General features: G+C 41.1%; 2 protein-coding genes and 1 pseudogene across 8 annotated transcripts in view; 1 reads left to right on the top strand and 2 right to left on the bottom strand.

Annotated features, from left to right (window-relative positions):
• The window catches only part of RPRD1B (regulation of nuclear pre-mRNA domain containing 1B), a 68,733-nt gene extending 61,890 nt beyond the window's left edge, over positions 1–6,843 (bottom strand). For 2 of the 5 annotated variants that reach the window (XM_023550241.2, XM_023550240.2), the window contains exon 1: positions 6,247–6,841. In XM_023550241.2, the coding sequence (XP_023406009.1) occupies positions 6,247–6,397 (151 nt within the window). In that variant the 5' untranslated portion in view covers positions 6,398–6,841. Of the gene's footprint in view, positions 1–823; positions 954–6,246 lie in introns of all 5 variants that reach the window. The other 3 variants (XM_064276074.1, XM_010591673.3, XM_003411711.4) reach the window with 3 other exon arrangements.
• The window catches only part of TTI1 (TELO2 interacting protein 1), a 49,094-nt gene continuing 33,663 nt past the window's right edge, over positions 6,678–22,108 (top strand). For 2 of the 3 annotated variants that reach the window (XM_010591672.3, XM_064276072.1), the window contains exon 1: positions 6,678–7,037. The gene's annotated coding sequence lies outside the window, so the exon portion shown is untranslated. The remainder of the gene's footprint in view (positions 7,038–22,108) is intronic. The other variant, XM_064276073.1, reaches the window with a different exon arrangement.
• LOC135228622 (large ribosomal subunit protein eL39-like) lies at positions 11,898–18,518 on the bottom strand (annotated as a pseudogene).

The raw sequence follows: 22,108 nt of genomic DNA, 5'->3' as shown, positions 1-22,108 counted from the left end.
TTAGAACTTAGAAAATTTTTTGTTTAACCTGCTAGTCTTCTTTTCATCTTTCCTGATTTCCTTCAGCAAAAATCTATTTATTTTTTGTTACTTGGTCAAGTTCTCCTGGAAAAGAGCCAGTTTTTCCTTGTTCCTCCTGGGTATCTAACTTGGATCTAAAGAAAGCTGCTTGTTGTTAAATGAATAACAATGATTTATAAAATTTTTAACCAAGTTGATGCTTTCTATGATATCGGTATAGATATATGCTATGCCCCAGTCCTCTCTGCCACAAAATACAATAGGAGCAGAGAGTTAATACAGCCAGTGCAAATACTTTCCACACTAATAACTACTATCTTTGCAGATACAGTAGCGACTACTATTTTTAGTGAACTAGACGTTTAGACATCTAGAGGGAAATTAAGTACAAACGAAGGCATAAGCAACTAATTCCTTGCCATTAAGGTTTTGTTATGGAAAGGTTCACTTATACTATGTAGCCATGATTTTTTCTTTTATCATAAGCTAACAAGACAGCTCAGCCAAATCAAGAAAAAATATCATTCTCAGGAAAGCTGTATCATAAATGAATGCATGTAGGGGAAAAGATGTGATTCGAGTGCTAGGCTGAATCCCCTTAATGCAACAAAATGTTTATACGGCTGAGATAGTCCTTAAGGGCCGGGCAAAACATAGATCCACAACTTGCCTCCACAACTTTCTAAAAACTTTTAAAGTACGAAGCTTTCAGTTTACAAATGCTATCACAGAAACACAAAGAACAAAAAGGAGAAAAGGTATTGCATTAAAAAAAAAAAAGAAACAAACAAACACAACATACCTGGCAACATGAGAAAAAGCATCCACAAGGACAGATTCAAATTCTCTAGTGAATTCGGGTCCTTTCCTTTTACTATTTTGGATGACATCATTTGCTAAGTACAGAAAAGTAAGCTTTCTATTTGATTTGGCTGGAAAAAAAAAAAGAAAAGAAGATAATTTAACTCACACCAACGAAATTCTCATTTCGCAGTTCTTTTGCCCTTGGCTACTCAAAAAGAACATTAAGACAACCATTATCTACTTGAACTCAAAGCTGCTATGTGTTTAAAAACAAAAAAATAAGGAACTCAGGAAGGTTGCTGAGAAAACAGGTTTGGGAAAACAATTCTGGTGGGGGAGAACGGGCCATCTTCATTTCTGTGTTATTTTAATCAGAGTAATTAATTGACCGAGTGAAAATGAAGATGATCCAAAGAAAAGTTCCTAAAGGATAAACACTCACTATTTTCACAAAGACATGTTAAAACCAAGGCTTTCACTTATTCTACTGCAAAGATGAACATTTCTAACTCACTGTTAATTATCAAATTAAAGAATGAAAGATTATGCTATGTTGCAATTTCAGTAGATTCTTGCACTTTATGCTCCTAAACTGAGAATGTCTTTTGAATACTTCAATAACCATAAGCAGTCAATGATACCAACTCTACAATCCAGAGGAATCTCTAGGTATACCAATGGACATTTATTTCAAATACAAATACACATTAATGCTATATCAGTATCAAAAATTTGCACACATCTGAAATCCGGATATTCAAAATTATGACTCCCACAAAAACCATAATTCTTCTCTCTTATACATACCAGATATAGTATTTCTTATTACTCTATATGGTATCATATATCAAAACATAAAAACCTCATGCAATATGTCTGAGTTACAGTTGCTTGGGGGAACATTACTGAATGTCCTGGCTTCTATGCACATAACTTCTCAATCATAAAGGTGCATCACCACCCTTTTTGGTCCTAGTTTTCTTTGAAAAGAAGTAAATAAAAACTTAAATTAGATCTTTCAAAACACCTAGTTTTTTCAAATGTAAAACTACCTGAAAAACTCAAGCGAGATCCATGTCAGTCTTTACACACCTGAATAACTAGTCCCTGCTCCGTTTCTCTCAGAAACCACTTTTCTGTTTCTTCTGAAATGCACATAGCATGTGTAAGTTCTGACACAGCAGGCATAAGAGCTGACATTTTAAAATGTAGCTAGTAGCTGCATGAGAATAACCCAAGTAAAAATCAAGATTTTTTAAGGGATATCATAGTTTAAATTGATGTCTTAAAAAGTGCTCATAATATTAAAAATGGATACCCTGTATTGTATTAACCTTCTGGTAACCTAGTTTAGATGGCCAACCGATGAGAATATTGGGAACTCGATGAGAATATTGGGAACACGGAGCTATCTTGCACTGTTCTAATTGTTATTCAAAAGCAGAACAAAAGTGTCACTAGGTAAAATAGCCCACCATTGCTACAAAGGTATGATTATGGCAAAGACTTTAAAAAAAAAAAAAAAAAAAGCAAACCTTGTTCTGAGAAGTTGTAGTAATTCAAAACATCAAGTTCATAATGCCATGAAAGCTACTGGATTAAGAAAAAAAAAAAGTTTTAACAAAGCAAATCTGACTAAGTGAAATTTCGTAAATTCCATATACTTCATCTTAAAAAATCCAGAATCCAAGAACTAGATGGTGCCTGGCTACAAGGGATGACCGCCCTGACAGCAGAGAATCCCTGATGGAGTAGGAAGGAGAACAGCGGGATGCAGACCTCAAATTCTCGTAAAAAGACCAGACTTAATGGTCTGACTGAGACTAGAGGGTCCCTGCAGGTCACGGTCCCCGGACCTTTTGTTAGCCCAAGACTGGAACCATTCCCAAAGCCAACTCTTCAGACAAGAATTGGACTGGACTATAAGACAAAAAATGATACTGGTGAGAAGTGAGTTTCTTGGCTCAAGTAGACACATGAGACTATGCAGGCAGCTCTTGTCTAGAGGCGAGATGAAAAGGCAGAGGGGACAGGAGCTGGTTGAATGGTTACGGGAAACACAGGGTGGAGAGAAGTATGCTGTCTCCTTAGGTGGAGAGCAGCGAGGAGTACATAGCAAGGTATATGTACGTTTTTGTATGAGAGACTGACTTGATTTATAAACTTTCGCTTAAAGCACAATAAACTACAAAAAAAAAAAAAAATCCAGAAATCCATATTGTAAAAAGTTAATTTGGCCATTCAAAACCTCATACTTTTTTTGTATTACAAATACAGTACCAGACTAGAGTCAGGTTTTTCACCATCTACAATGTCAATTAATTTCCATCATCCCCAAACTTAATGAAGGGGATTTATTTAGGATAAAACTTTATCCCTCCATCAACAAAAAATTATGGTTGTAGAACATGATTAATGTAACTGATATCAGTAAATTGTATAACTGAAAATGTTGAATTGGCAAATGTGTTTTACAGAGAGATAAAATCAAACTTGTTGCCATCAAGTTGATTCCGACTCACAGCAACCCTATGTGTAATTTTTTTTTTTTTTTTAACAATTAAAAAACCCTGCTGGAAGGACATAGGAATATAATAAAAGTAGTTACAAACAGGGTATGTGTGGAGTGGGAATAGGATAGACACGGACATGGGAAGCAGTGACATCTTTTAATGTACAGCTTTCTATGCCATTTTGATTTTTGACTGAGAATTATCTACTTTCTTAAATTAAATTTATCTATTAAAAAAACCCTTACTCCTCCACATCTAGCATGTAACCGTCAACATAAACACTGTGTATGTAAAGGTGATACAACAAAGCACTAGAGCACTTGAACTCATGCATTCATAATACACACAACACATACACCACATTCCTCCACTCCAGCCCTGGGTGACAACTCACTCGTTCAGACGTCTTTTCAATATGACAAAAGAGGTCCTTTCATTCTCCTACTTATGCTCATTCCAAATTGGTTGAACTAGTTGTTGAGCAAAGTATAAACAACTGGCTGACCAAAAATTTTCACTTGGGTGGTTGTTTTGACATCTAAAGAAAGTTTTACGGTAATTTTGGAAAAAAGCCTATGTATCTGCATTCAGGCTAGGATACAAAAACACCATTAAAATATGTTCATCTAAGACCATTCTGCACCAAACTACTTCATGAAGAACAAGAGACATTCGACTTAGAACTGAGCCCAAAGGAATAAATTAAGAATTCTTCCTAGGAAACTGGAAAGAAAGTAACACATCAGGAATAGAAGGCGCGTTTAAGTGAGAAACAGTGATTTCTGGAAGTCTGGTAAATATTTTGAAAGCAACTCAGAGTCAGTCAGTGAAAAACTTACATAAAGAAAATGACCATAAACAGAAATGTCCACTTCTTGAAGAATCAGGGTGGCCTAGAATCTAAAAGGCCAGTCAGTTTGAACATTAGAACAGAAAATCCTTTTCCACTTTAGTGTGAGGGCATTTTCAATTCACAAAGCAAGCCGGCGTATTAGGAAGTTGCATCTTGATGCCTGGATGGAGCTTCCTCTAGTTCTGCACTGTCCAATATGGTAGCCACAAGCCACATGTGGCTATTTGAGATGGACTGAAATGCTACCTAACACGATCCTGCTGAGGCAATACACGTTTGCCACATCTCAGCACAAGTTACATGAAGGAGGCTCTGGCAGCCCCAGGCTCTACCCCAGTGCCCAGAGGGCTGAGGGGATCCCGTACAGGCCATGATATTCTGGAGTCTCTGCTAGTAGGCTAGAACTGAGTCTGCTGGGGCCGGGGAGGCTCCAAAATTTGGGTTTTGGAGCTTGCCAACCTGACATAGTCTCACCAGCTCTAAGGCCTCGGAAATACCACTTAGCCACTCTGAGCTTCAGTTTCCTCATCTGTAAAGTGGGGAGATACCCTCCACCTCACAGGTAGTAGAGAACACAGGTAAAGTCACTTTCTCTGCTGTCTAGGTTGTCCGGTATAACTCTTAAGCGCCCGGACCATCTCCTCATCCTTCTGTTATGGCACTCACTGGGGTATCAGAGGTGTAGGTGTCCACCTTTCCCCACCAACTGTAAGCAACTTAAGACGAGGACTCTGCCTCACACTGAATAATCAACAGTCCCATCTCACCACAATTAACCAAATGCCTTCACTGTGTCTGACACCACACTAAATGCTCATCTGGATTATTTTGTTTACCGCTCACCACAAGGAGTTGTTTCAGCATCAGTTTTTCCTCATCTGCAAAGATCCTACTTTATTTAAAAAAAAAAAAACAAACATTGCCACGGAGTCGATTCCAACTCATAGCAACCCTACAGGACTGAGTAGAACCACTCCAAAGGGTTTCCAAGGAGAGGATGGTAGATTCAAACTGCCTGCCTTTTTGGTTAGCAACCATAGCTCTTAACCACTGCGCCACCAAGCCACTTCCTACTTCATAACCCATTGCCGTCAAGTTGATTTCAACTCATTGGGACCATACAGGACAGAGAAGAACTGCCCCATAGGTTTCCAAGGAGTGGCTGGTAGATTTGAACTGCCAACCTTTTGGTTACCAGCCTAATCCTTAACCACTGTGCCACCAGGGCTCCTCCTACTTCATAGGACTCTGAGAATTAAGGAAACAGAGAAACAAGGAGGGTTAAGTTATTCGTATTAGTAAGTGGCAAAGCCAGGCTTAGATTCCAAGCTGTTAGGCTGTGGGGCTAACATACCGTCAAGTGCCCAACCCAGTACTAGGCTGAGCTCAGTGATCTTGAGCAGGGTCTGGAAACTATGGCAGCTGCATGAAAGGAGGGTCCTGAGAGGTAAGGGCTAGTGATGTGGCCCCTTAAACTCTCTAAAATGCTGTTCTGAGGACTGAGCACAAGGACATATATAAAGATCTTAGCATAGTGGCTGGCACAGAATAAAGGCTCTGTAAGTCACAGCTAAGCTTGCCTCCGTTTTATGGATGAGGAAACGAAGGCAAAGAGAGCCCAACATCACTCAGCTAGCAAGTGGTTGGGCCAGGCTCCATCTAGGCAGCTTGACTCCTGAGCCTGCCGACTGTTACTCTGAATGCCCAGCACAGAACCTGGCATATTTAACAGGCTGGCGCCAGTACCCTCCATCGGGCGCTGAAGGCAGCCGAGAAAGTAACATTTAAAAGTGTGAAGAAAATTCTGCGGGGGGAAAGGCTTAATGAACTGGGAGTCTGGGTAGCTGGGCCCTGGTCAGTGGGACCTCGGACAAATGCCTTACACTTTCCTGGGCCTCAGTTTCCCTCTCCGAGAAATGGGGATAACACTATCTCCAGCCTCAGAAGCCCGTGTCTGGAAGGCAAGACTCAATTAAGCAGTAGAGGAGCCTAGGGAGAAGGTGGGGGAGAGAACAATCCGGGATTGAGCCAAGGGGGCGGGGAAGGGGTGTTTACCTTTGCGGAGCTCGCGGTGCCACACCGAGACGATGGGCCCCGCGTGCTTGCGGTGGTGAATGAGCCACAGGGACAGGGTCTGCACGCTCTGCTGAGAGTTGCTCAGCTCCGAGAGCTTCTTCTCTAGAGCTGACTCGGAGAAGGAGGACATGGTGGCGACGGTGAGGGCCGGCAGGGAGCGGCCTGGGCCGCCCAGTGCGGCAGGAAGAGCGACGGCACGAGGCCGAGGCCTCACCTGACAGACTGCCGGACTCTTTACTGACTGACAGATGACTCGGGTGGTAGGTGGGAGGAGGGGATGGGTCACCGCAGTAACAGCCGTCCGCGCAGCCGCCACAAGATGGCCACCCGACCTCTCACCCCGCCGCGAGAGCAGGGTCAAGGGGCAAGAGCCGGAGTAGTTGGGCACCCAGAGGCGTCCGGAGCTGTAGAGAAAAGTCTTTCCAGGACCGGCAGCCTCTCCGAACGTTGCTCAGGGCACTTCGAAGGCGATAAACCCGGCGAGAGGAATCTGTTTCTCGGCTCCCGGAAGGCGCTGTGACCGCTCGCGCCCGTACGCCGGCGCACTGAGTACCGCCGGAACCCTGTCTCCCGCGCCCGCGGAACCTTTCTAGCGCTGTGCGGCGCATTCGTTATAACGTCACTTCCGTCGGGGCGGAGGAGGAGGGAGAATAAGGGAAAGACTAGAAGACGAGGTAAGGGAAGAGGGGCGAGAGCCGCTGGGAGCCCAGCCGAGTGGATTCCGGAGAGGGGCCTTGTGGGGACACCAAGGCTGAGGGATCATGGCCTAGGTATGGAGGGAGGGTTTCTTCCTTCACCCGCCAAGCCCCAGGCCGCACTTTCTCTCTGTACATGTCCAGCACTGTGACCGCCCCTTAAAAAGCTTCTTTTTGATTCCTCCAAGTCACGCACGTGCGCTTTCACCCTTCCGCGCCTCGGCTTTTGTTTTTCTCTCTCCAAAGGTGACGCCGTCTTTCTCACCTACTCAGCCGCCAGGACCCACTCTTTAATGTCCGATTCTGTCCCTTTGTGACAGCACTGCCATGAAACACACCTTGTGCTCTCGACTTCTAATTGGTTGCTTCGTTTAGGCAGTTACAGGAAACCTTTGCCCACTGGGGTTCACCATCCAATTGACGTTTTTCAGCTTTAATATGTTAACCTTTGGTGGGGAAGGGAAATTATCTTACCTTCCCGCTGTGTCTGTCAGCCTCCTTTAAGAAACACTCTTTAAGAATTCTTATTCAATTTTTTTAAAGCTTTAAATTCCAGTGAAAGCAGCAAAGTAGTTTGTCTTTGTAATTACTCTGGGGGAGTAGAGAGGTTACTGCCTTAGTTATCTAGTGCTGCCATAACAGAAATACCGCAAGTAGATGACTTTAACAAGCAAATTTATTCTCTCACAATTCAGGAGGCTAGAAGTCTGAATTCAGGGCACCAACTCCAGGTTGGAAGGCTTTCTGTCTGTCAGCTCTGGGGTAAGGTCCTTGTCATCAATCTTCCTTTGGTGTAGGAGCGTCTTAGCACAGGGAACCCCAGTCCAAAGGACGTGCTCTGCTCCTAGCTCATCTTTCTTGATGGTAATGAGGTCCCTCTCTGCTCAATTCTCTCTTTTATATCTCAAAAGATCGACTCCAGATATAACCTAATCATGTAGATTGTGTCCTGCCTGGTTGACATAACTTCCTCCAATCCTATAGAGGTTAGGATTTACAACACATAGGATAATTACATCAGATCACAAAATGGAAGACAACCGCATAATACAGGGACTCATAGCTTCGCTAAGTTGACACACATTTTGGGGGGACAAAATTCAATCTATAACAGTTATCATAGACATAGCAGAATTTTAAGGTTTTCCTTTTTTTTTAATTGTGTTTTAGATGAAGATTTAAGAACAAACTAGCTTCTTATTAAACAGTACACATGTTGTTTTGTGACATTCACTTACAACCCCACCACACCCTCTCTTTTCAACCTTGGGTTCCCTATTGTTACCTCCTGCCTTCTAATCGTTACCTCTGGGCTGGTGTGCCCCTTTGGTCTCGTTTTGTTTTATGGGCCTGTCTAATCTTTGACTGAAGGGTGAACCTCAGGAGTGACTTCGTTACTGACCTAAAAGGGTGTCCAGGTGCCATAAAAAAAAATCAGGTTAAGGTTTTCTTGATCACCGTGGAACTTCACAGTTGTGGGCAGACCGCAGTTTAGGAGACTTTCTTCTAGTTGGTGCCCCTGTTTTTTGCTCTTACTGTCACTGTATTGTAGTTCTTTGCTTAAATGCCTTTATCCCTTTTCCATACTAAACATGTTGCTGTCGAGTTGATTCTGACTCAGTGACCTATAGGACAGAGTAGAACTGCCACTTAGGGTTTCCAGCCTGTAATTTTTTTTTTTTTTTTTTTTGTCCTTTAGATGAAGACTTACAAAACAAATAAGTTTCTCATTAGACAGTACACATACTGTTTTATGACATTGGTTAACAACCCCACGACATGTTAACACTCTCCCTTCTCAACCTTAGGTTCCTTGTTACCAGGTTTCCTGTCCCCTCCTGCCTTTTAGTCCTTGCCCCTGGGCTGGTGTGCCCCTTTAGTCTTGTTTTGTTTTTATGGGCCTGTCCAATCTTTGGCAGAAGGGTGAATGTCAAGAATGTCTTCATTACTGAGCTGAGTTGAAAGCATGTCTGGGGGCCATACACTCAGGGTTTCTCCAGTCTCTGTCAGGCCAGTAAGTTTGGTCTTTCCTTTTGAGTTAAAATTTTATTCTATATTTTTCTCCAGCTCTGTTCAGGACCCTCTCTTGTGATCCCTGTCGGAGCAGTTAGTGATGGTAGCTGGGCACCATCTAGTTGTACTGGCCTCAGTCTAGTGGAGGCTGTGGTAGTTGTAGTCCCTTAGTCCTCTGGACTAATCTTTCCCTTGTTCCTTTAGTTTTCTTCATTCTTCCTTGCTCCGGAAGGGGTGAGACCAGTAGAATACCCTAAATGTTACAAGCCTGTAATCTTTATGGAAGCAGATTGCCGCATCTTTCTCCCACGGAGCAGCTGGTACATTCGAACCACCAACCCTTGGGTTATAGCAGCTGAGCTCGTAACCACTGCTCCACCAGGACTTTTTCTCCGGATTAGAATTATCATAATCGTACCTAACACTTAGTGAGAGCTTGCTGTGTGCCAGACACTGTGTTTACACATAGTAACTCATTTAATTCTCACAGTAAAGCTCTGAGGTAGGTATTGTATTATCCCCATTTTAAGGGACCTGCCCAAAATCACATAACTAAGATTTGAGGGTAGGGACTGCATTTTATCCATCCCTTTGTCCCCAGCACTTGAGTCATAGCTGATTGAATGAATTAATATAGAAGTGGGTAGCCTAAAATCAGACAGTAACTAGTCATAATTGTAAGCTAGGATTTTTGAATCCAAATCTATACACGATTCTATACTGTAACAATCACGTATTGAGAGCTTTTACACCAAGTCACTGTATTAAGTACATTACGTATATTTAATCCTTATAGCCTATAGGATGGGGTTATTATTTGATAAATGAGAAAACATAAAGCATGGTTAAGTAACCCATCCAAGAGTACACAGCTAGGAAATGGCAGAGCCAAGAGTCAGATTAAGATGATCTGATGTGTGATCCCAGATTCTTCATTCCTGAGCCACTGGTTCATTCATTCATTCAGCAAATAAATTTTGAGCACCTATGTCTGAATCGGAAACCCCGGTGGCATAGTGGTTAAGTGCTACAGCTGCTAACCAAAGGTTTGTCAGTTCAAATCCACCAGGCGCTCCTTGGAAACCTTATGGGGCGATTCTACTCTGCCCTTTAGGGTCATTTTGAGTTTGAATTGACTCAAAGCAGTGGGATTGGTTTTGGTTTAGAGGTGCATCAGAAGAAAGGCCAGTTGCTCTACTTTTGAAAAATCAACGATTGAAAACCCTATACAGCACAGTTCTACTCTGACACACGTGAGTTGCCATGAATCCGAACTGTCAGCAACTGGTACTGATAATAGTTAATATGGTTATTCAGGTATTCCATCTCATATTGTGTGAGTTATAGTAATTTGTATTTTTCAAGGAGTTTGCCCATTTGCTGTGTCTCTTAGTGGTCGGTTATGTGTATAAAGTTATTTATAGTATTCCCTTATCTTTTAGACATCTGGATATGTCTTGATTTCCTCTTCATTTCTGATGAACATTTTTGCTGGGTATAGAATTCTGAATTGACAGTTTTTTTTTTTTGTAAGTACCTGAAAAATATTGTGCCACTTCCCTCTGGCCTAAATGATTTCTAATGATAAAAGTACTGTCATTCAAATTGTTTTGCCCCTATTAGATGTCATTTTTTTCTGGCTGCTTTCAGGACTTTGTCTTTAGTTTTCAGAAATTTAATTATGAAGTGTATTGATAGTGATTTCTGGGAGTTTATCCTGTTTGGGGCTCACAAATCTTCATGAATCTATAGGTTTACATCTCTTTCCAAATTTGGGAAGCTTTCAGCCATTTTTTCTTCAAGTACTTTTCTCAGCCAGCCTTCTTTTCTGCTCTGAGAACTCTTAGATCTTTCATTTGAGCCTCACGGGTCTTCGAGACTCTGCGTTTGTTTGGCTTTTCAGTTTATGTTTTCTGTCATGTTCAGATTGGGCAATCTCTATTGTTCTGTCTTCCAGTTCACTGATCCCTTCCACCGTGCCCTCCATTCTGCTGTTGACTTTGTCACTGAGCTTTTTTGTGTTACTGTATTCTTTAGTTCTAAAATTTCTATTTGGTTCTTTATATCTTTTGTTTCTTCACTGAGGTTTTCTGTTTTTTCATTTGTTACAAGCATGTTCATGATTGTTTATTGAAGAGTTTTAATCATAGCGTCTGTAATATTTTTGTCAGAGAATTCTAACATCTCTGTTGTCTTGGTGTTGACATCTATTGATTGTCTTTTTTTCATTCATTTTGGGATCTTCTTTGTTCTTGTATGATGAATGATTTTCAGTTGAAACCTGGACATTTTTGTGTTTTGTTGAGATTCTGGCTCTTATTTAAACCTCCCATTTTAGCTGGTTTTCTCTGGCACTGCTCCAGTAGCGGAAAGGGGACCTCATTACTGCCAGGTGGAGGTGGAAGTTCAGGTTCTCCACCCACCCTCTACTGACACCCAAGGTGAAGGGGGCTTCTTGTTACTGCTGGGCAGAGGTGGGTGTTCTGACTCCTCATGTGGTCTTCACTGATACTGCAGTGGTGGTGGGGGTGAGGGTCCCTGTGCCTTCTCTGGCACCACCTCGGCGGGGTATTGGGGCACCTCATTATAGCTGCGTGAAGATAGAAGTCTACATTCTGCACTGAGCCTTTTTTGGTACAGATTGGGGTGAGCCTGCCGTTTATTTCTGTGGTGTTTGGCTGAAGTAAACCAGTTACTGTCTAAATGTTTTCTGTCTTGCTAGGCTGTGCTTTCCTGGTCCTTTGGCTAGAAAGGGAAGGCTTTTGGGGGGGCTTCTTTTGTCTGCACCTGTTGGTGTTTGGGGTTTCCAGCTTCTTCAGTTCCAAGCCTGAGATATATGAGGTAAAAATAAGCCCAGGGTACTCACCACCAGGTTATTTCTCGGTCCTGAGGCCCCTAGCCAATTTATTTTCTTCCCACATTTTAGAGTCTTAGGTTTGTTTTCCATATAACATCCAGTGTTTTTAGTTGTACTTAGTGGGAAGATAGGAAAAAGTACATCTACTCCATCTTCCTGGAAGCGGAAGTCTTCTGTTTATTTTATATAGATACATGTGTCCTAGAGAGTTTATTTCGATTTCCAGTGCCAGGGCATAATTTGGGGGTGGGGACAGCACTATCATATGTGTTTTTTTTTTTTTCCAAATAAAAGGTCACACATATTTATTACTGAATCAACATATTAATGCCAAAGCATAAGAACAAAGGAAGAAACTAGAATTTTCCCAATACAACATGTTCAATTGTTCAGATAGTGGTGGAATTTTCCACTTGATATGGTAAGATGCTAGTGAACTTGATAGAGCGTAACTCTGTGTGCCATCACGTGTGACCCTTATAGACCCAGGTTCGTTCTTCTCCAGTGTCTCTTCTTGGAGTCATGCCTGATTTTATTACCAGTTTTCATTCAAATCCACTGGGGAATGGGACAATTCTGCCTCTGTTTCTTGGCCAGGAAGCTCTTGATCCTGAGAGTCTTCTGAGAAGACCTGGTGAGGATGGGAGGCAGCCATACACACAAAGATGGCAGAGAAAGGGAGAGAGCTATCATATGTATTGTGATGTACACCTTTGGTTAAGAACCACTGTTGTAGAATATACTGCCTCCCAAAGAGCCTCTGGTCTAAGGGGACAGGTACATGGTATAAGTTTAATACAAGGCAGTGTCACAAGCCTTCTATAGAGGAGAGCTGTAAACAGTACTAAGTGAGCCTAGAATAACCTAATTCTCACAAGACAGGGGAGGGGAACTAGGACTGGAAGGCTTTATGGGAAGTCTCCTGATTCCCCTCCTCCGTATTCTGTCATATGCATTTACTGTTCTGCAGTGCCCTCCTCCTTGCAGGCCTAGACCCTCTGCTTAACTTTGTATCTCCCTTCCCTCTTAAGAGCTTAGCACAATGTGTGGCTCCTAGAATATGCAAAGGAAACATTTCTAAGTAGAAGGAGGGATGGCTAGGAAGCAACAAAACTTCAGGGTATGCCAAAGGTTTAATGTTTATCTATCTTCTTTTACTTGTTTATTAAATAAATATTTAGTGAGTGGGAACTGCTTGGCAGACACTGCACCAGATGCTGGGGAAACCACAAATAAGGCTGCAGCAGTTAAGCAGTGTACCATTTGGTTGGAGAGACAAAATAATTTTACCCCAAGACAGTAGTCCTCCAGCTCACTGTGAACGCTACTACCAGATGGGTTATTGAGCATGTACGTCTTTCATCAATGACTCTTGCTCCAGAGCGAGAGTATGTGTGTATGTAGAGTGTATATAGTGCAGGATTCTCAAGCCTGACTGGTCGTCAGACTGACCTTGTGAAATTTTAAAATCATAGACCCAACCATGACACCCCCTCGCCTCAAATACTGATTCTGATTCAGTAGATCTGGTGTGGGCCCAGGAATCTATATTTAAATGGTTTCTTCTTGATTCTGATAAACAGTCAGGTTTGGAACTTTTGAAAGAGTACATATAGCCCTTGGAGTCAGACAGGCTTGAGATGAATCCATGTAACACCTGATTGCAGTGTGACCTTGGGCATCTTAACCTCTCTGAGCCTTGGGTTACTCAGCTGTGGGTAAGAAATTTATATCTGCAAAATACCTAGCAGTAGCACATTGCCTTGCATATGGTAGGTTTTTTCCAACAAATATCAGTTCTCTTCTTCCCATTCAAGAACTTGTGTTGGCAATTCTTATGGCTGAACTCTTGTCTCTGAGATCTAAACCCAGTCTTCCTATCCGTATGTTCAGACTTAGAAGTTTAAAAAAAAAAAAAAAAAAGAAGTTTAGAGATCATTTTATCCATCAAGTTTATGTTATGTTGAAGGAACGGAAATTTATGGCAATCTCACAGCCAGGTACTGTAAGAGCCAGGACTAGATCCCAGATAGTCACATTCCTGTCTCACACTCATTCCGTCCCTGTTTTGGAAACATAGCCTCAAAGTAGGCTGGGGTACAATCAAAATCTAGAACAGCGATTGCTCCCCAAGAATGAATTTAGCACAATCTAGAGATCAAATGCCTGTAGGAATAACCCACCCCAGAGAGGAGTATGGCAGCTTTTATCCAGAATCCCGTTCAGGCATAGCTGATATCAGAGCTCAACCAGTGAGGGAACTAGACCTTGGCCTCTGGTGACTGAGTCAAGCGTTCACAGTATTAAATATCTGCTATGTCCAGAAGCAGTAAACAAATAAGTAGATACCTGGTTTGGTGGGTGGTGCACAGTGCTATGGAAGAAAATTTAAAAGTCTGGAAAAGGGGATAGGGAGGGAATGCCAGGGTGAGGAGGAGTTTCAGTTTTATACAGAATGATCAGAGAAGGACTCACTGAGAATTCACATTTCAGCAAAGTTCTGAAAGCAGCGAGGGACCAAGCCATCAGGATGTGTGGGAAAACAGCAAGTGCAAAGGCCTGAAGTCTGTGATTTCATCAGAAGAACACCCTGGCTAGGGTGACTGGCTTACTTGCCGTGATGACATCTCTACCTCGTCCCTGCCTTTAGGTGGTCTGGCTTTTCTCCCATCTGGCCTTTGCTCATGGCAGGCCTTCTACCTTGAGCCGCCTTCCTGATCAGCCCCGAGTGTGTGGTCCCCCCACCCCAACAAATACTTCTTCCATGAGCGCTTTTCTGTTGTGTTTTTCCGTTTTCCAGATTCCTTTTGTACTTCTTGTTTAATTTTTTTCTTCCTTTTTCTTTTCTTGATTGTATAATACAGTAAGTGCCTTGTGATCAATGGTCTTATTGTTTAAGTGCCTGTAAAGTGTAACACCGTGTCCTGTACAGATCGACCCATTTGTCTTCACCCATGGCCCAGGGAGCTTACATAGCCCGTGCATATGACAAGGCAGAGAGCGATGAGGAGGCAGTTGAGGAGACTGCCAGGGGTGAGGCGGGGGTTTGAGATGATTCATGCTCTCCAATTGCATATCTCTTCCCCCACCTTTCCCCCCCGCCCCCCTACCTCTCCAGTGGCTGCTTCCCAGGCCCACACTGGGTACACTGAACCAGGAAAGGTTTAGATTGTTGTTGTTATTGTTTGGTGTCATTGAAGAGGTTCCAAATCATAGCAACCCTATGCACAGCAGAATGGAATGCTGCTCCAGTCCTGCGCCATCCTCACACTCCTTGTTATGCTTGAGCCCATTGTTTCAGCCACCGTGTCAATCCGTCTCCTTGAGGGTCTTCCTCTTTTTTGCTGACCTTCTGCTTTACCAAGCATGATGTCCTTCTCCAGGGACTGATCCTTCCTGATAACATGTTCAAAGTATAGGAGACAAAGTCTCACCATCCTTGCTTCTCAGGAACATTCTGGCTATATTTCTTCCAAGACAGATTTGTTCCTTCTTTTGGCAGCCCATGGTACATTCAGTATTCTTCGCCATCTCCACATTCAAAGATTGCAATTCTTCTTCAAGTCTTACTTATTCATTGCTCAGCTTTCACATGCATATGAGGCAATTGAAAAAACTGTAGGTTGGGTCAGGCACACCTTAGTCTTCAAGGTGACCTCTTTGCTTTTTAACACTTCAAAGAGGTCTCTTGCAGCAGATTTGCCCAATGATTTCTTGACTGCTGTTTCCATGGGTGTTGATTGTGAATCCAAGTAAAATGAAGTCCTTGAAAACTTCAGTATTTTCACTGTTTATCTTGATGTTGCTTAAATTTAGCAGTCGAGAACTGTTTCTTCATTCTTATGCTTATTCAGTCATTGTCTGCCACAGTTGAACTCTGGGTTGTTTTCCCTACTCACCCAGAAGATCAGCTTTTGTTCTGAATGGCTCATCCCAGGATCACTTTCTGGGCCACAGTGCCCTTAATTGCTGTCAGCTGTATAAACATTAAACTTGACTTCACCGACTTAAATAATCAGAGTTGTGCATAGAATCTAGGACACCTGACATTCTAAATCTCTCTAAAACAGTTCCTTCTGTAACTGACATATTGTCACACAAGTGTGATTTCATGGCCATCCTATAAAGCTATATGATGGCCTTTTATAGTTGTGTCAAAGTAGCGATGTATTGTACTGTCTCTCTTACAAAAAGCTGGTTTATATATTTCTGAGCCTATATCCCATTCTTGTTCATATCTCTGTGCTAGATCATAGGACATATATTAGTTCACTTTTAAAATAATAGATATTGCCAACATTTTTCCAAAGTGGTTGTACCAGTTTACTGAAAACCCAAACCCATTGCCATCGAGTCGATTCCGACTCATAGCAACCCTATTGGACAGAGTAGAACAGCCCCATAGGGTTTCCAAGGAGCACCTGGTGGATTTGAACTCTGATCTCTTAGGTTAGGAGCCATAGGTCTTAACCACTATGCCACTAGCATTTCCTGTACCAGTTTACACTCCCACAAAAACTGAATGAGAGTTCTGATGGTTTCATATTTTTGGCAACACCTGGGTTTTTTTTGTTTTTTTCTTTCCTTCTTTTTTCAAGTTAGCCCTACTGGTGGGTGTATAATGGGATTGCATTATGATTTTATATTGCATTTTCTTGACTAATGGCGGTCAGTGTCTTTTATCTGTTTACTAGCCATTTGTATATCATCTTTTGTGATATGTTTTCAGGTTCTCTTCCGTGTTTCTGTTGGGTTGTCAGTCTTAATCATTTGTAAGAATCTTTTATATATTCTGGATGTGAGTGTTTGGTGAGTTATAGCAAATATCTTCCCTCACTTTATGTGACTCTCATAGTGGTGCCTTTTGATGAACAGTTGTTAATTTTTTAATGTAGTCCAATTTAGCCATTTTTTTCCTTTTATGGTTAACCCTTTTTGGTATCCTGTTTAAGAAATCTTTGTCTACTCCAAGATCACAGATAATCTTCTCTATTTTCTTCAGAAAACCTGTTTTACATTTCACATTTAAATCTACAGTACACCTGGGATTGATTTTTGGTGTGGGATGGAGTCAAAATGTGTATATATATGGAGTCTCTGGGTGATGCACATGCTTAAGCGCTTGACTTTTAGCTGAATGGTTGGCAGTTTGAACCCACCCACTATCTGATTTCAAGATCTACTGTAAAGGTACAATAATTAAAGATAGTGTGGTATTGGCATAAAGAAGACAGATTAGTAGAACAGAAGAGAGTTAAAAAATAGTCCCACACATACATTAGGGAGTCCAGAAATAGAGCCACATACCTGACAAAGGTGACACTGCAATGAAGTGGGGGAAAGAATGATCTTTTCAATTAAAGGTGCTAGGTCACTTGGCTATCTATATTATTTAAAAATACATATATATGTATATGTATTTTATATATGTGTGTGTGTGTCTGTACACCCAATCCTCACTTATCGATATGGTTAGGTTTCAAAGACCAGGTCATTGTGAAAAATCAGCGTTATGTGAAAATGAAGGATGACCACATCATATCACAAAATGGAGGGTGACTACATCCTTATATAACTGCCAAACCTGATTTAATGTAATCACTCTTAGAGTTGGGCTTCTGTCTACCATCTGGCCATTTGTTATCTATTTGAACCACCTGTTTTGCTTTCTTACCTTTTCTTGGATTAATAGAAATGTTTATTATCCTGTTTTTATGCTTTATTAACTTGTTAGGTATTTAAATTCTTTTGCAATTCTTTTAGAGCTTACCCTACAGATTTCAACACATTCTTGACATGTTACAGTCTGGGCCTAATGCGAGTTACTTCACCACCTCCTGACACTGCTAGAATCTTCAAACACTTAAATCGTTTCATTACTATTTTGCATTTTAGTATCGTATCTACTTAAACTATAAAAGACATAATTATTGTTTTGTACAATTAATACTCTTTTATGTTGCCCTATTCCAGTGTTCTTCATTTCCTTCTACAATTCTGTATTTCTGTCAGGATTCATTTTCTCCCTTTAGTTTTTCTTTTAGTGTAGGCCTGATAGCAATGGATCGCCTCATTTTTGTTTATCTAAAATCATCCTTATTTTATCTTCATTTTTTTTTAATCTTCATTTTTGAAAGATATTTTCGTTGGGTGTATGATTCATGGTTTTTAGTTTTTTTTTTGTTTTTTTTTTTCCAGCACTTTAAAGATATCTTTCTATTGTCTTCTGAATTTCATCATTTCTGTTGAGAAGTCAGCTGTCTTATTGTTCTACAGTTTGACTATGAAGTGTTTGTATATACTTTTCTCTGTATTTTTCAGGCTTAGGATTTGTTTCGCTTCTTGAATCTTTGAGTTGATGTCTTTCATTTGTTTTGGACAGTTCTCAGCCATTACTGTTTGAACATTGCCTCAGCCCTATTCTCTCCTCCTGACCTTCTGGAACTTATTTATTTATATGTTGTTGTTGTTAGGTGCCATCGAGTTGATTCCAACTCATAGCAACCCTATGTACAACAGAAAGAAACACTGCACCATCCTCACAATCGTTGCAGCCACTGTGTCAATCCATCTCATTGAGGGTCTTCCTTATTTTTTTCTGACCTTCTACTAAGGATGATGTCCCCCTCCAGGGACTGGTCCGTCCTGATAACATATCCAAAGTACGTGAGATGAAGTGTCACCATCCTCGCTTTCAAGGAACACTCTGGCTGTGCTTCTTCCAGAACAGACTTGTTCATTCTTTGGCAGTCCATAATATATTCAGTGTTCTTCACCAATACCATAATTCAAAGGGATCAATTCTTCTTTGGTATTCCTTATTCATTGTCCAGCCTTTCACATGCATATAAGGCAATTGAAAATACTATGGCTTGGGTCAGGCATACTTTAGTCCTCAAGGTGACATCTTTGGTTTTTAATACAGATAGGTCTTTTGCAGCGTATTTGACCAATGCAATATGTTGTTTGAGTTGTTGAATGCTGCTTCCGTGGGCATTGGTTGTGGGTCCAAGTAAAATGAAATCCTTGACAACTTCAATATTTTCTTTTTATCATGATGTTTCTTACTGGTCCAACTGTGAGCTTTTTTTATTTTCTTTATGCTGAGGTATAATCCATATTGAAGGTTGTAGTCTTTGACCTTCATCAGTAAGTACTTCAAGTCCACTTCGCTTCCAGCAAAGAAGGTTGTATCATCTACACATCGCAGGTGGTTCATGAGTCTTCCACCAATCCTGATGCGACATTCTTCTTCATATAGTTCAGCTTCTTAGATTTATTTGCTTAGCGTACAGATTGAATAAGTATGGTGACGCACACCTTTCTTGATTTTAAACCATGCCGTATCCCCTTGGTCTTTTGGAACAACTGCCTCTTGGTCTGTGTACAGGTTCCACATGAGCACAATTAAGTGTTCCGGGGATTCTCATTCTTTGCAATGTTATCCATAATTTGTCATGATCCACGCAGTCGAATGGCTTTGCATAGTCAATAAAACAGGTAAATATCTTTCTGGTATTATCTGCTTTCAGCGAAGATCCATCAGACATCAGAATGATATCCCTCATTCCACATCCTCTTGCATGTGTGATATTAATGATATTGTTAGTTAATTTCCGCATTCAGTTGAATCACCTTTCTTTGGAATGGGCAGATATATATCTCTTCTAGTGGGTTAGCCAGGTAGCTATCTTCCAAATTTCTTGGCATAGATGAGTGAGCACCTCCAGTGCTGCATCCTTTTGTTGAAATATCTCAATTGGTATTCTGTTAATTCCTGGAGCCTAAATTCCTGAAGAATTCCAAAGCTCCAGGAATTTACATGTTAGATCTTTCAGTATATTCTATATGTCTCTTACATTGTCTGTATTTACCTTTCTTTTTTTTCTCTGCTTGAATTTGGTTATTTTTTATTGACCTGTCTTCCATTTCTTGTCTGCTAAGTCCAGTTTGCTATTAAAACCTTTCAATGAGTTCTTAATTATATACATTATATTTTTCAGTTTTAGGATGTTCATTTGATAATTTATAGATAGATTTAAATCCAATTCTGTGATAAAATTCTTCATCCTTTCATTAACTTTTATTGTTGTAATTTACTTGGCTTTTTCTAGTGTTCAGCAGGATTATTGGCCTGCTGCATGCTACTACATGTTACATGAAAGCAGAACCTGTACAGATATTTTTGAGCGCTTACCATGTGCCAGATGCTCTTCTAGGTTTTTGGTATAGGATTGTCTCTGCCCTCAAAAGAACCCCCAGTTTAAAGTAGTTCAGACAGACATATACACAAAAGGCGCAGTGTGCTGAGTATCGTAACAGAGGTGTATACAGTGGGAAAACAAAGGGGGCGAATGTGAAGCAACAACGCCTGTTTTGAAAACTGCAAGGTTTGTAATTTTACATGGTTACAGTTTAAGAGTGCAAGCGGTGGGGTGAAGAGAGATGAGACCGGAGAGGTAGGCAGAGGCCTGATGGCGAACGGCCTTGTATGCCATGGTAAAAATGTGTTTGTACTTTAAGCCAGCTGTGGAGAGCAAGTGATGAATTTTAAGCATGGAGAAGTGCAATCAGATATTTGTTTTAGAAAGATTATGTGTCAGTTTGAAATGTGGGCAAGCACACAAGACAAGGGGCCAGGGAAGAAACTTTACGGTTGGCCCAGCGTTAAGTAGGTGATGATCAGCAGCAGATTTGAAAGACGTTGAAGGGATAGAATTGATGAAATCTATGGAACGAAGAGGAAAGTGAAGAAAAGCAGAGATTCCAAGGTTTCTGTCTTGGGTGAGGACGAGGTGGACAATGATACCATAGTCACAAAGGACATACAGTAGAAAGAAGAGATGAGTTCAGTTTTGGACATGCTAAGTGTTCCCATTTCATTAGCTCTGTTACAATTTTTATCATATAACCTGAGAACATAGTTTGAGAACCTCTACCCTAGGGGGTCCCAAGGTGTCATCTTAAAACTCCTGAGGTAGTTAAGAGAGATGCAGTGCTTCAGGCCATTGACTTATTCCCAGCTTTAACTAGAGACTTTCTGATTTTATCTGCTTTATATATCGGGTTTTCACTTAATTTTTTTAAGAAAGTTTTCCATGGCTAAAAGAAAAAACATTACTCACCAATGTCCTGTGTAATTAGTCCGCCTTAGGTATCTGTTCTAAATCATTTATTCTTTGAATAGTACTTTCTTAAGTATCTTCCTCTGGTAGGGTATATAGGTGGTATCTCTGTGACTCCTTGCATACTGTTCTTTCACCCTGACAGGTGTATAGGTTTTGGGGGGCCACAGTTCTTTATTTGAGGTCAGTAGATGCTATTCCACTGTCTTCTAGCATGAATTGTTACAAATGAGAAGTCCAATTCAGTTATTTGTTGTTTCTTCCTAAAGGCATATATGATTTTTTCTCTCTTTTTTTTAGAGTTCAGGAACGTTACCAGAAAGTGGCTAGGCATGTATCCTTCAATGTTTTTTAATCCCCAGATAAATCTTTCTGGAGTCCAGGGAAGTGTTTTTTATTGTTATTTATTATTTTAGCTCCTCCGTTTGTTCCTTTTTCTCTTCCCAGCATTCCCAGTTGTTTACGTTGGTTCTCCCAGATCTGTCTTCCACGTTTCACGATTTCCATCACTTTGTATTCCTGCTCACAGTTTTAAGATAGTTCTGTTCGATCTTCCAGGCCACTAATGGGATCTCAGAATTCAGCTTCCCTTTTTATTTTATCAGTTGAGCTTTTTTGGTGTGGAAAATCAAGTTTTTAATTCTAAAAATATCTTTAGTGTTATAATTAAACTTCCTTAGTTGGTCTTTTTTTTTTTTCTTTCAGCTTTTTGTCCGTCTCCTCTAATAGTTCTGTTCATTTAAGATTCACTTTCTCACAGAGTGCTCTATTTACATTTTCTGCCTCTAGCTGCTGGCACAGTGGTTAAAAACTTGGTTGCTAACCAAAAGGTTGGCAGTTCGAATCCACCAGCTACTCTTTGGAAACCCTATGGGGCAGTTCCTCTCTGTCCTAGAGGGTCGCTATGAGTGAGAACCGACTCAACGGCAACGGGTTTGGGTTTTGCTTTTACCTCTGGCTTCTGTCCCACTAGGTGGTTATTTTCCTTTCCTGCTTATTGATCCAGCTACCTCAGGAAGGGATGGCTCAGCAGCCTCTGGTGCATCAGTGTGTGTGCCGGTGCTAACGGTGTCACTAGTCCCAGACCAAGCTCTAAGAGGAAAATTTCCGGCCTCCATACCTGGTGTTTTCCTGTCCTGAGAAAGAGAAGA

Source organism: Loxodonta africana, chromosome 24, assembly GCF_030014295.1.
Source record: "Loxodonta africana isolate mLoxAfr1 chromosome 24, mLoxAfr1.hap2, whole genome shotgun sequence".
Lineage (NCBI taxonomy): Eukaryota > Metazoa > Chordata > Mammalia > Proboscidea > Elephantidae > Loxodonta > Loxodonta africana.
This window is presented reverse-complemented; position numbering and strand designations above follow the sequence as displayed.